Source organism: Oncorhynchus gorbuscha, linkage group LG09 (genome assembly GCF_021184085.1).
Source record: "Oncorhynchus gorbuscha isolate QuinsamMale2020 ecotype Even-year linkage group LG09, OgorEven_v1.0, whole genome shotgun sequence".
Lineage (NCBI taxonomy): Eukaryota > Metazoa > Chordata > Actinopteri > Salmoniformes > Salmonidae > Oncorhynchus > Oncorhynchus gorbuscha.
The window spans coordinates 59352036-59366579 of NC_060181.1; the positions used below are offsets into that span (position 1 = coordinate 59352036).

General features: G+C 44.5%; 1 protein-coding gene across 6 annotated transcripts in view; it reads right to left on the reverse strand.

Moving 5' to 3' along the window:
- Window positions 1-14544, reverse strand: part of LOC124043841 (cysteine/serine-rich nuclear protein 3-like) — a 40346-nt gene that overhangs the window by 7713 nt on the left and 18089 nt on the right. For 5 of the 6 annotated variants that reach the window (XM_046362884.1, XM_046362888.1, XM_046362889.1 and 2 more), the window contains one exon: window positions 395-574. In XM_046362884.1, the coding sequence (XP_046218840.1) occupies window positions 395-574 (180 nt within the window). Of the gene's footprint in view, window positions 1-394; window positions 575-13514; window positions 13970-14544 lie in introns of those variants that run through there. The other variant, XM_046362890.1, reaches the window with a different exon arrangement.

Here is a 14544-nt window from a genome sequence, read left to right on the forward strand (position 1 = left end):
CCTAATACACTCAACGTCCATTTTAAAAGCAACAATTACGATACAGAAGTATAATCTGAATGACACATGCTTAATTCAAAAAGTCTCTTTCACTAAACTACAATATGAATAATGCATGCAGCTTTTTATCTGTTTGTGTCAGACTATATCATTATATTATATTATTATATATTAATATGAATAATGCATGCAGCTTTTTGTCTGTTTGTGTCAGACTGTATCAGTGTTGAGTATATGTATAGCGGGAGAGAGCAGTGTGTGTGTGTGTGTGTGTGTGTGTGTGTGTGTGTGTGTGTGTGTGTGTGTGTGTGTGTGTGTGTGTGTGTGTGTGTGTGTGTGTGTGTGTGTGTGTGTGTGTGTGTGTGTGTGTGTGTGTGTGTGTGTGTGCGCTCACGGGTGAAGGGGCCCGAGGCTGAAGGGTTGACACTGTCACTACTGTCTCCGCTCTCGCTGCAGGAGACCTCGTCATCAGACTCCTGCAAGGAGGAGCACGGCGAGGAGGACGCCTCCACCTCGTCAAACTTCCTCTTAAGTATCCCGCTCATGGCCCTCCTCTCCGTCTCCGCCGCTGCACCTGCAACAGCCAGCACAAGGAAGGGTACACATTATTTAATGCCCAGCTTAGGCCCCGCCGGCCTCCACAGTCCTCCTCAACACAGTCAATTAGCAGTGAGCCACAGAACACAACAACCCCTCCTGCTACCCCCCCCCAAGGAGCTCGGGGTGCGAGGCGAAGGATGCTAATTGCATGACGTGTCTACCTTGTTCACTCTGCTGTCTTTGATTGAGCGACGACACTGGGGTGAGATTTTGCTTACTTTGCCCTGCATTCATGATGGTATTTCTAAAAACACTGACTGAATATTTCTTTAGCACAAAAGGACATCATGGGGCAAAAATTCAATGAGACGTTTCCGCCCAAAGCAGGATTGTAAATATCTGCCCACGGCAGCATATGCAAACTAAAAACATAATGTGACTGTACTTAATTGCTGTTGCACCTCAAAAACACAATTGCATGCATCCAGCCGGCTACTGATTGAAAATATCCCTTGGCTTCAAAATTAATTAATTTCCATCTTATGGGAAATTTAAAAAAGGCTGACTACGGCTTTACTTATTCTGGGATAGGCAGTGAATTTAAATATGCCTGAATGTGTGTGCATGCACACGTGAATGTGTGCGCGTGTGGCCGTGCGTGCGCATGTGTGTGCATAAGTAAAATAGTGATTTTGTAAAATGTGTAATGTTGCACATTCAGTGCTCCCTAGAGGGGATCCAATCTGGGGCATGACTGAAGATAGTTTATAGTGGTTAGGAGGATATTATGACTGACATGGTTATAACCTCTATAGAAGAAAGAATGTGAAAATGTTCAAATGGACCGGGGGGAGCACCCAGAGGGATGTGCTGCTGAAGTCAGAGTGTTTAATAGCTCCCAGGTTCATAGAAACTGAGGACAGGCCCTGGCTGCATCTCAAATGGCACCCTATTCCCTATATAGCACACTACTTTTGACCAGGGCTCTGGCCAACAGTAATGCACTGCGGTGCCTTCAGAAAGTATTCATACCCCTTGACTTATTCCACATTTGGCTGTGTTACAGTCTGAATTCAAAATGGGTGAAATAATATAGTTTTCCCCCCTCATCCATCTACACACAATACCCCATAATGACAAAGTGAAAATATTTTTTGAGAAATGTTTGCAAATATATTGAAAATGAAAGACAGAAATATCAAAAAAAAAAAAAAAAAGTATTGAGTATCAATACATGTTAGAATCACCTTTGACAGCGAACTGCATCAGTGAGTCTTTCTCAAATCAAATCAAATTTATTTATATAGCCCTTCGTACATTAGCTGATATCTCAAAGTGCTGTACAGAAACCCAGCCTAAAACCCCAAACAGCAAACAATGCAGGTGTAAAAGCACAACTGGATTGTACAATATATGCACATGATTATTTTGAAAATTCTGCAATCTCTGTCAAGTTGGTTGTTGATCATTGCTAGACACCCATTTTCAAGTATTGCCATAGATTTTCAAGCCAATTTAAATAAATAAAAAACTGTAACTAGGCCACTCAGGAACATTCAATGCCGTCTTGGAAAGCAACTCCAGTATTACATTTGTCCTTGTGTTTGAGGTTATTGTCCTTCTGAAAGGTGAATTTGTCTCCCAGTGTCTGTTGGAAAGCAGACTGAACCAGGTTTTCCTCTAGGATTTTGCATGTGCTTAGCACTATTCCATTTATTTTAATACTAAAAAAATGTCCAAGTCCTCAGTGATGTGTGATACTCAGTGATGTGTTGTGTTGGATTTGCACCAAACATAACGCTTTGTATTCAGGATATTTCTTTGCAACATTTTTTGCAGTTTTACTTTAGTAAACAGGATGCATGTTTTGGAATATTTTTTCATTTAGATTAGTATTGTCATGTAACTACAATGTTGTTGATACATCCTCAGTTTTCTCCTATCACACCATTAAACTCTAACTGTTTTAAAGTCACCATTCATGGTGAAATGCCTGAGCGGTTTCCTTCCTCTCCGGCAACTGAGTTAGGAAAGAGACCTGTATCTTTGCAGTGACTGAGTCTATTGAAACACCATGCAAAGTGTAATTAATAACTTCACCATGCTCAAAGGGATATTCAATGTCAACTTTTAAAATGTTTACCCATCTACCAATAGGTGCCCTACTTTGGCATTGGAAAACCTCCCTGGTCTTTGTGGTTGAATCTGTTTTTGAAATTTACTACTCGACTGACGGACCTTACAGATAATTGTATGTGTAAGGTACAGAGATGGGGTAGTCGTGAAAAAAATTATGATAAACCCTATATTTACAGAGTGACTCCATGAAACGTATGTGACATGTTAGGCAAATATTTACTCCTGAACCTACTTAGGCTTGACATAACAAAAGGAGTTGAATACTTATTGACTCAAGACATTTCAGCTTTTCATTTTTTTAAATCAATTTGTTTTAAAAAAATATCTAAAAACATAATTCCACTTTAACATTATGGGGTATTGTGTGTAGGCCAGTGACACAGCATTTATATTGAATCCATTTTAAGGTCAGCCAGTAACACAACAAAATGTGGAAAAAAGTGTGAATACTTTCTGAAGGCACTGTATATAGGGAATAGGTTGCCATTAGGAATAGGGTGCCATTTGGGATGCACACCTTGCCGAATCACTCATCCTCCCCAATGCCACTACAGAGGCCAGTGGATAACAGCCACCAGTGACAGCCATTAAACTCTGACTGATGGTGTAATTAAACAAATCAAAACAAGACCTGGTTCATCAGTCAACTGCACAAATACTACTGTAAGTGCCAAATTAGGCTACTGTAATAAGTGTTGAATTGTAACTGTCAAACAATGGGTTGTTGGAACTTGCTGCCTTTCCTCCACAAATCATTCTCCATATTTCCATCAACATGTCTTCAGCCAGCCATTGCTTATATCAGTAATCAAGTTGCAATTATTTTTGATTATTTTTGATGCATTTGGTCTAATATGTCCTAAACACAGTTGATGTAGTGTATGTAGTGTATGTGACAACAACAGTCTGGCTTTTGGTTCTCTGGGTGTACCTATGATGAAAATTACAGGCCACTCTCATTTTTAAGTGGGAGAACTTGCACAATTGGTGGCTGACTAAATACTTTTTTGCACCACTGTGGTATATATATATATATATTTTTTTTCCTTTATTATTTTCCCCTAACCCTACCACCGCTCCCTTAATTGGAGTAAACTAATTGACAACACCTGTCATGTTTTGTCATTGGTTATCATGTCTTGTCTCTGTGCTTCCCTTCTATTCGTTTCCCTCTGCTTCCCTCTTATTAGGTTCTTTCCCTCTTTCTATCCCTCTCTTCCCCTCCCTCTCTCCCTCTCTCGCTCTCTCTCCTTATCGTTCCGTTCCTGCTCCCAGCTGTTCCTCATTTACTCTTTTCACACCTGTCCCCTATTTTGCCCTCTGATTAGAGCCACTATTTCTCCCTCTGTTTTCCGCTTCTGTCCTTGTCGGATCCTTGTATGATGTTCGCTGTTCTGTGTCCTTGTCTCGCCCTGTCGTGTTTTGTCTTCTTCAGATGCTGCGTGTGAGCAGGTGTCTTAGTCTGCTACGGTCGGTGCCTTCCCGAAGCAACCTGCAGTCTATAGTCGAGTCTCCAGTCAGTCCTCGTTACTACGAGTGGATTTAAGTTTTTCCTGTTTTGTTTTCTCCTTGATATATCCAGGATTATTACTTTTGTCATATACTGGAATAAAGACTCTGTTTTCTCGCTTTTAGGTCCTCATTCACCAGCATAACAGAAGGATCCGACCAAGAATGGACCCAGCGACTCGGATTCTCGTAACACTGCCATCGAGATCAGGGAGCAATGCTCGGCAGACACGAGCAGGAATTGTCTGCTGCTCGTCATGCCGTTGAGACCCTGGCCGCTCAGGTTTCCGACCTCTCAGGACAGTTTCAGAGTCTTCGTCTCGTGCCACCAGCTACTTCCTGGTCTTCCGAGTCTCCGGAACCTAGGGTTAATAACCCACCATGTTACTCTGGGCAGCCCACTGAGTGCCGCTCCTTTCTCACCCAGTGTGATATTGTGTTCTCTCTCCAACCCAACACATACTCAAGAGAGAGAGCTCGGATTGCTTACGACCATTTCACTCCTTAATGGTCGGGCTCGAGAGTGGGGCACAGCTATCTGGGAGGCAAGGGCTGAGTGTTCTAACAATTACCTGAACTTTAAAGAGGAGATGATACAGGTTTTTGATCGTTCAGTTTTTGGTAGGGAGGCTTCTAGGGCCCTGGCTTCCCTATGTCAAGGTGGTCGATCCATAACGGATTACTCTATAGAGTTTCGCACTCTTGCTGCCTCTAGTGACTGGAACGAGCCGGCGTTGCTCAAAGGGACTCCACGCTGAGGTTAAGGATGAGATTCTCTCCCGGGAGGTTCCTTCCAGTGTGGACTCTTTGATTGCACTCGCCATCCGCATAGAACGACGGGTAGATCTTCGTCACCGAGCTCGTGGAAGAGAGCTCGCGTTAACGGTGTTCCCCCTCTCCGCATCGCAACCATCTCCTCCCTCCGGCTCAGAGACTGAGCCCATGCAGCTGGGAGGTATTCGCATCTCGACTAAGGAGAGGGAACGGAGGATCACCAACCGCCTTTGCCTCTATTGCGGTTCTGCTGGACATTTTGTCAATTCATGTCCAGTAAAAGCCAGAGCTCATCAGTAAGCGGAGGGCTACTGGTGAGACTACTCAGGTCTCTCCATCAAGATCCTGTACTACCATGTCGGTCCATCTACGCTGGACCGGTTCGGCTGCTTCATGCAGTGCCTTGATAGACTCTGGGGCTGAGGGTTGTTTTATGGACGAAGCATGGGCTCGGAAACATGACATTCCTCTCAGACAGTTAGGGAAGCCCACGCCCATGTTCGCCTTAGATGGTAGTCTTCTCCCCAGTATCAGATATGAGACACTACCTTTAACCCTCACAGTATCTGGTAACCACAGTGAGACCATTTCCTTTTTGATTTTTCGTTCACCTTTTACACCTGTTGTTTTGGGTCATCCCTGGCTAGTATGTCATAATCCTTCTATTAATTGGTCTAGTAATACTATCCTATCCTGGAACGTTTCTTGTCATGTGAAGTGTTTAATGTCTGCTATCCCTCCTGTTTCTTCTGTCCCCTCTTCTCAGGAGGAACCTGGTGATTTGACAGGAGTGCCGGAGGAATATCATGATCTGCGCACGGTCTTCAGTCGGTCCAGAGCCAACTCCCTTCCTCCTCACCGGTCGTATGATTGTAGTATTGATCTCCTTCCGGGGACCACTCCCCCTCGGGGTAGACTATACTCTCTGTCGGCTCCCGGTAAGGCTCTCGAGGATTATTTGTCTGTTTCTCTCGACGCCGGCACCGTAGTGCCTTCTTCCTCTCCCCGCCGGAGCGGGGTTTTTTTTGTTAAGAAGAAGGACAGTACTCTGCGCCCCTGCGTGGATTATCGAGGGCTGAATGACATAACGGTTAAGAATCGTTATCCGCTTCCCTTATGTCGTCAGCCTTCGAGATTCTGCAGGGAGCCAGGTTCTTTACTTTGGACCTTCGTAACGCTTACCATCTCGTGCGCATCAGAGAGGGGGACGATTGGAAAACGAACACTCCGTTAGGGCAATTTGAGTACCGGGTTCTGCCGTTCGGTCTCGCTAATCAAATCAAATCAAATTTATTTATATAGCCCTTCGTACATCAGCTGATATCTCAAAGTGCTGTACAGAAACCCAGCCTAAAACCCCAAACAGCAAACAATGCAGGTGTAAAAGCACGGTTGGAAAAACTCCCTAGAAAGGCCAAAACCTAGGAAGAAACCTGAGAGGAACCGGGCTATGTGGGGTGGCCAGTCCTCTTCTGGCTGTGCCGGGTAGAGATTATAACAGAACATGACCAAGATGTTCAAATGTTCATAAATGACCAGCATGGTCAAATAATAATAAGGCAGAACAGTTGAAACTGGAGCAGCAGCACAGTCAGGTGGACTGGGGACAGCAAGGAGCCATCATGTCAGGTAGTCCTGGGGCACGGTCCTAGGGCTCAGGTCCTCCGAGAGAGAAGAAAGAAAGAGAGAATTACAGAGAGCATATGTGGGGTGGCCAGTCCTCTTCTGGCTGTGCCGGGTGGAGATTATAACAGAACGTGGCCAAGATGTTCAAATGTTCATAAATGACCAGCATGGTTGAATAATAGTAAGGCAGAACATGCTCCAGCTGTTTTTCAGGCATTAGTTAATGATGTACTGAGAGACATGCTGAACATCTTTGTTTTTGTCTACCTTGACGATATCCTGATATCCTGATTTTTTCACCATCACTCGAGATTCATGTTCAGCACGTTCGACGTGTACTCCAACGCCTTTTAGAGAATTGTCTCTTACGTGAAGGCTGAGAAGTGCGCCTTTCATGTCTCCTCTGTCACATTTCTCGGTTCTGTTATTTCCGCTGAAGGCATTCAGATGGATCCCGCTAAGGTCCAGGCTGTCAGTGATTGGCCCGTTCCAAGGTCACGTGTCGAGTTGCAGCGCTTTCTAGGTTTCGCTAATTTCTATCGGCGTTTCATTCGTAATTTCGGTCAAGTTGCTGCCCCTCTCACAGCTCTTACTTCTGTCAAGACGTGCTTTAAGTGGTCCGGTTCCGCCCAGGGAGCTTTTGATCTCCTCAAGAAGCGTTTTACGTCCGCTCCTATCCTTGTTACTCCTGACGTCACTAAACAATTCATTGTCGAGGTTGACGCTTCAGAGGTGGGCGTGGGAGCCATTCTATCCCAGCGCTTCCAGTCTGACGATAAGGTCCATCCTTGCGCTTATTTTTCTCATCGCCTGTCGCCATCGGAACGCAACTATGATGTGGGTAAAATGCTCCACTTAGCCCTAGGCGAATGGCGACAGTGGTTGGAGGGGCGACCGTTCCTTTTGTCGTTTGGACTGACCATAAGAACCTTGAGTACATCCGTTCTGCCAAACGACTTAATGCACGTCAAGCTCGTTGGGCGTTGTTTTTCGCTCGTTTCGAGTTCGTGATTTCTTATCGCCCGGGTAATAAGAACACCAAGCCTGATGCCTTATCCCGTCTCTTTAGTTCTTCTGTGGCTTCTACCGATCCCGAGGGGATTCTTCCTGATGGGCGTGTTGTCGGGTTGACTGTCTGGGGAATTGAGAGACAGGTTAAGCAAGCACTCACTCACACTGCAACAGTGCGCTGTCCTAAAACCTTCTTTTCGTTCCTGTTTCTACTCGTCTGGCTGTTCTTCAGTGGGCTCACTCTGCCAAAGCTGGCCACCCCGGCGTTTGACTTGCGTCTATTCGCCAGCGGTTTTGGTGGCCTACTCAGGAGCGTGACACGCGCCGTTTCGTGGCTGCTTGTACTGCGCGCAAAGTCAGGTAACTCTCCTCCTGCCGGTCGTCTCAGACCGCTTCCCATTCCTTCTCGACCATGGTCTCACATCGCCTTAGACTTCATTACCGGTCTGCCTTCGTCTGCGGGGAAGACTGTGATTCTTACGGTTGTCGATAGGTTCTCTAAGGCGGCACATTTCATTCCCCTCGCTAAGCTTCCTTCCGCTAAGGAGACGGCACAAATCATCATTGAGAATGTGTTCAGAATTCATGGCCTCCCGTTAGACTGTTTCAGACAGAGGTCCGCAATTCACGTCACAGTTTTGGAGGGAATTCTGTCGTTTGATTGGTGCTTCCGTCAGTCTCTCTTCCGGTTTTCATCCCCAGTCTAACGGTCAAGAGAAAGGGCCAATCAGACGATTGGCCTATTACGCAGCCTTTCTTTTAGAAACCCTGCGTCTTGGGCAGAACAGCTTCCCTGGGCAGAATACGCTCACAACTCGCTTCCTTCGTCTGCTACCGGGCTATCTCCGTTTCAGAGTAGTCTGGGGTACCAGCCTCCTCTGTTCTCGTCCCAGCTCGCCGAGTCCAGCGTTCCCTCCGCTCAGGCGTTTGTCCAACGTTGTGAGCGCACCTGGAGGAGGGTGAGGTCTGCACTTTGCCGTTACAGGGCGCAGACTGTGAGAGTCGCCAATAAACGTAGGATTAAGAGTCCTAGGTATTGTCGCGGCCAGAGAGTGTGGCTTTCCACTATAACCTTCCCCTTACGACAGCTTCTCGCAAGTTGACTCCGCGGTTCATTTCCGTTCCGTGTCTCCCAGGTTCAATCCTTCCCGACTACATCTTCGTCCGTCCACCCTGTCTTCCATGTCTCCTGTGTCAAGCCCTTTCTTCGCGCCCCCGTTCGTCCCCCCGTCCTTGTCGAGGGCGCACCTATTTACAAGGTACGGAAGATCATGGACATGCGTTCTCGGGGACGTGGTCACCAGTACTTAGTGGATTGGGAGGGTTACGGTCCTGAGGAGAGGAGTTGGGTTCCATCTCGGGACGTGCTGGACCGTTCGCTGATTGATGATTTCCTCCGTTGCCGCCAGGGTTCCTCCTCGAGTGCGCCAGGAGGCGCTCGGTGAGTGGGGGGGTACTGTCATGTTTTGTCATTGGTTATCATGTCTTGTCTCTGTGCTTCCCTTCTATTCGTTTCCCTCTGCTGGTCTTATTAGGTTCTTTCCCTCTTTCTATCCCTCTCTTCCCCTCCCTCTCTCCCTCTCTCGCTCTCTCTCCTTATCATTCCGTTCCTGCTCCCAGCTGTTCCTCATTTACTCTTTTCACACCTGTCCCCTATTTTGCCCTCTGATTAGAGCCACTATTTCTCCCTCTGTTTTCCGCTTCTGTCCTTGTCGGATCCTTGTATGATGTTCGCTGTTCTGTGTCCTTGTCTCGCCCTGTCGTGTTTTGTCTTCTTCAGATGCTGCGTGTGAGCAGGTGTCTTAGTCTGCTACGGTCGGTGCCTTCCCGAAGCAACCTGCAGTCTATGGTCGAGTCTCCAGTCAGTCCTCGTTACTACGAGTGGATTTAAGTTTTTCCTGTTTTGTTTTCTCCTTGATATATCCAGGATTATTACTTTTGTCATTTACTGGAATAAAGACTCTGTTTTCGTTAAGTCGCTTTTAGGTCCTCATTCACCAGCATAACAGAAGGATCCGACCAAGAATGGACCCAGCGACTACGGATTCTCGTAACACTGCCATCGAGATCCAGGGAGCAATGCTCGGCAGACACGAGCAGGAATTGTCTGCTGCTCGTCATGCCGTTGAGACCCTGGCCGCTCAGGTTTCCGACCTCTCAGGACAGTTTCAGAGTCTTCGTCTCGTGCCACCAGCTACTTCCTGGTCTTCCGAGTCTCCGGAACCTAGGGTTAATAACCCACCATGTTACTCTGGGCAGCCCACTGAGTGCCGCTCCTTTCTCACCCAGTGTGATATTGTGTTCTCTCTCCAACCCAACACATACTCAAGAGAGAGAGCTCGGATTGCTTACGTCATTTCACTCCTTAATGGTCGGGCTCGAGAGTGGGGCACTGTTTTCGTTAAGTCGCTTTTGGGTCCTCATTCACCAGCATAACAACACCACTTAGGCTTCTACTTCCAGCTTATACATACTATATTTGTTTAATGGACACAGTATATTTTACAATAGTTCTCTTTTGTTTGTTTTTAGTCCCATCCTTCAGCTACCATCAACCCCTCCCATCCATCTTTTAAACATCATCCAGTTTTGATTTATTTTTGTCATATATTTTTCAACTGTGCTGTGATGTTTCACGTCAGTTCTGAACCTTTCTATTCTCATAGTTTCTACAGATTGTAAATTAAAGATAACAATTTTGGCTAAGAGTATTATTATATTATTGATACATTGACTATGACTTTTCAGATCACCCAGCAGTGCTATTTGCAGAGTTAACTCCAGGTAAATGTTGCAATTCTTCAGCCATTCCTGAACCTGTGACCAAAAATAAACTACATATGGACAGTACCCCTCTCTTCACAGCAAAATATTCAGAGCTGGGATAATTGTACCCCCATATATAATATTATATTGGTTGCAAGAATGTTGTATGATAAATTAAATGGAAAAACTAAGTTTTGAATCCGCCTTCGTTTTGTGTATCAGATCATAAACCATGTGCCATGAAATACATTTTACATCTGAAATACATCTGAAATCTCTTCCCAACTATTTTGCAATCTGTATGGCACAGCTGTCAATGTTTTGGTCCTTAAATGTAATTGGTATACTTTTTTATTCATCACTCTCCGACTCATCTTTGACACGGAAATAAAGAAACAGTGTTCAGCTTCAGTCTCAGTCCCAGTATCAGCCTGAGCAGCTTGTGGTTGAGTTCCATTCAGAGAGACGTGCCCATTCATCTGGAGCCGCTCTCTGCTATCAACTCATTACACATGCAAATACTGCTGCTGCCTTAAGGACAGTGTATGCGCCCCTATGTAGTGCATTACCTTCACATACATCCCAAATGGCACTATAGTCCCTATATTGTGCACTACTTTTGCACTATATAGGGAATAAGGTGCCATTTGGGACGCATCCAGTGTGGTGGAACCTGGAGAGAAATCACGCCGCTGCCAAAGGACCATTGTTCCCAAGTGTCTGTGGTCGTACTGTGACATGGGTCTGCTTGCACCTGGAGGAGATCCAACGTGAACTACAGTACTTAGCGCTGTGGAATGTTCAATGTTTGGCACCGGGACACCCATTTTAATGATTGTCTGTCCCTCTGCACAGTAGACCAATCATTCAAATACACTAAAGCTAACATATGGACTTGTTTGTTTGGTTTTGAATTTTAGGACCCCTGTAGGTATTGAAAACAAATGTTAAACCATTACTACTATAGACCATAGAAACGCATTGAATAACACATTCCTAAATGGCAAAACAGACAGATAAAAAATAAATCATGAAGAATATGGATTTAACGTGTATTTCCTATATATAAGAAAGCTAATTATTTGTTTTTTGGGGAGGGAACACACATATTTAACCTTTTTTATTTTGGGGCACACTAGCTCCGCACTTCCATTAAAATGTTTCGACCGGTAACGGTGTCCAGTGAGAGCCTCATCTGTCCATAGAGTGGCCATATTAGTTTGTAGCCCAAAACGGTTCGGACGCCACAGACGTTTTTGTGAGAAGACACATTTTCGGGGTGTCTTATGTTTTGACAAACACCACTGTAGCTTGGCCAGCTTCCACGGAGGATTAAAACAAACTCGACATATTTTGAACCAAAACATATCAGCGTTTCCTGTTGGTACCGTTGATGAAATATTGAATCAGTCTAAAATGGTTACTGGCCCTCATCATTTAGCATTAAAGGTTGCACAAATAATACAGCTATCAGAGACTGCCTGAATGCAAATACATTTTTATGTAGCCTATAACCAATGGAATTACATTTTTATGTAGCCTATAACCAATGGAATTACATTTTTATGTAGCCTATAACCAATGGAATGACATTTTTATGTAGCCTATAACCAATGGAATTACATTTTTATATAGCCTATAACCAATGGAATTACATTTATGTGGCCTATAACCAATATAATTACATTTATGTGGCCTATAACCAATGGAATGACATTTTTATGTAGCCTTATAACCAATGAAATGACATTTTTATGTAGCTTATAACCAATGGAATGACATTTTTATGTAGCTTATAACCAATGAAATGACATTTTTATGTAGCCTTATAACCAATGGAATGACATTTTTATTTAGCTTATAACCAATGGAATGACATTTTTATGTAGCTTATAACCAATGGAATGACATTTTTATGTAGCTTATAACCAATGGAATTACATTTTTATTTAGCTTATAACCAATGGAATTACATTGTTATGTATCTTATAAGCAATGGAATGACATTTGTACGTAGCTTATAACCAATGGAATTACATTTTTACATGCATTAGTTACTTAGTACCTCCTTTTCTACGGTTGTCATAATTGGCAGCTGGACAATCCTCACTGTAATTCAGGAAGAATACAAAATAGTACAGACAATTTAGTTCTATTTTCCACATGGGATGGACAAAGTCTATTTTGTAATCATTTTAATTAGTTCCCCATTGTTGGAAATCCATTCGCATTCTTAGCCCTCAGCAGATGCTGCAATATGCTATGATAGCCAAAGTGGTTTCCATGGCGATGCCAACATATGAGCAGAAATAGTGATTTCATGTCTGAAAGTGATTCTGCTCCAGTCCTCATGTCTGTGAAAGATAAATATCATAGTATGACTACATCTGACAACACATTATCACAGTATAGTTTAAAGAGGAAGGTTTGAGGCACACAATTAAGACAAATTGAATAAGATGGATATAGCTACACTCAAAATCCAAATCGATGCATATCGTTTCCTGTACGAACAAGGATTACGCTTATTTCATATTGTAGCTGTCCTAAAATAGGCCGATCCAATCTGGATAGGGTATCATCTCCTTAACACAGTGAATAGGCATGGCATCAAATGCAACTCAGTGGTTCATGCGGGCAGACTTCACTTGTTCGGGGCTTAGCAGCACAAGCCAGAGAGCAGAGCTAGTTCTTACTCGACATTTCTTTGTCTCCTCCACTGTTGTGTTCCAACTAATCATGGCTAGGCTGGGCATACACCACGGTGCAAGAGAAAATGCTGGGTGGAAATAATGCAGCAAAAGTCTGCTTGCAAAAGCCCCTCCCTGTGCTGGCTTCACTAAGCGCACACACATACAAACCAACTGTATTCCTTTATGAACTGCATCCACAGCCCTACGTGACACACGCATATTCTGAATCAAAACAGATTATGTTCCCCGTAAGGTTCATCTATCACTGTACACAGAGGTGACACACAAGCCTCACGCTGCAGACCTGCCATACAGAGAGAGTCACAACGAAAGCTCTCGTTCCCAAGCAATACTAACAAGCCCCAGCATCTGTAGCAAGTCGTCACACATCAGCCCTGCAAAAAAAAAAAATAGATAACAGGGCACTTTGTGCCAGCCCTGAAAGAAACCACTGACCTGTGTCCACTGGCGTGTTCCGACTCCTCTGGCCCCCTTTCTTAACGTGACACTTGGGAGCAAAATCTAAATGAAGCACTTAGAATGAAGTGAAACATAATAAATGATAGGCTCCCATTTTGCTTTAGTCCACTGACTTGCTGCGACCCCAGTACTCTGAGGGCATGAGAACCTGATGAGAGGGAGGGAGAGGGAGACACACAGAGACTTGTAAATGTCCCAGCCCTGACGGCCACTGCCGGTACCATATGCTTTATTGTTAAATGACAATATTTAACTCTCCCTCTCCCTTCCTTTATTGTTAAACGACAATAGGTGCCTCTCTTTATAACTCTCCCTCTCCCTTCCCTCCTTCTCGCTCTTATTCACCCTAGCCACACAAAGACTCATTAGTTGCTGCCTGCTGAAAGGCTGGAGCCTGACTGGAGCAGAGGGAGGCAGCCTGTGAGATCACATGGGTGGTATGTCTGAGAGAGAGTCAGGCGTGCCTCTGCTCCTGCTGTCTGCAGATCATTTTACCAGCATGAGCCAGGGAGGGAAGAGAGAGAGAGAGAAGAGAGAGAGAGAGAAAGAGAAAGAGAGAAAGAGAGCAGAGAGAGATGCTGAAGAAGCGAGAATGGTGAAGGGGAGGGGGAGGGGGAAGAGAGTTAGAGCGAGTGAGTGAGTGAGAGAATAAAAAGGGAGAGGAAGAGAAAGATTTGATTTCAGGCACAGCACAATAACCCAGTCCGATGAATGGGCACAAGGCTTAAAACCGCAGGAGAAAACATTGTGTGGTTCACAACATCGACATTAGAAGCAAAATCTCCAAGTAGTGACAAATCCGGCATGAGAACATTCTTTGTGCTTATTTTAAAAGTCTTCTTTCCACAGAAAAAAATGATGTATGCCTCAGACAAAAGGGAATTGCCACATACAAGCTAATTAAACTTAAGTTACCATCATAGGGATCACAGTGAATGCTACAGTATATGACCCACAGCCTGTATATCTATGAAATAGTTATCCCCATTGAAGTGATTACAGTACA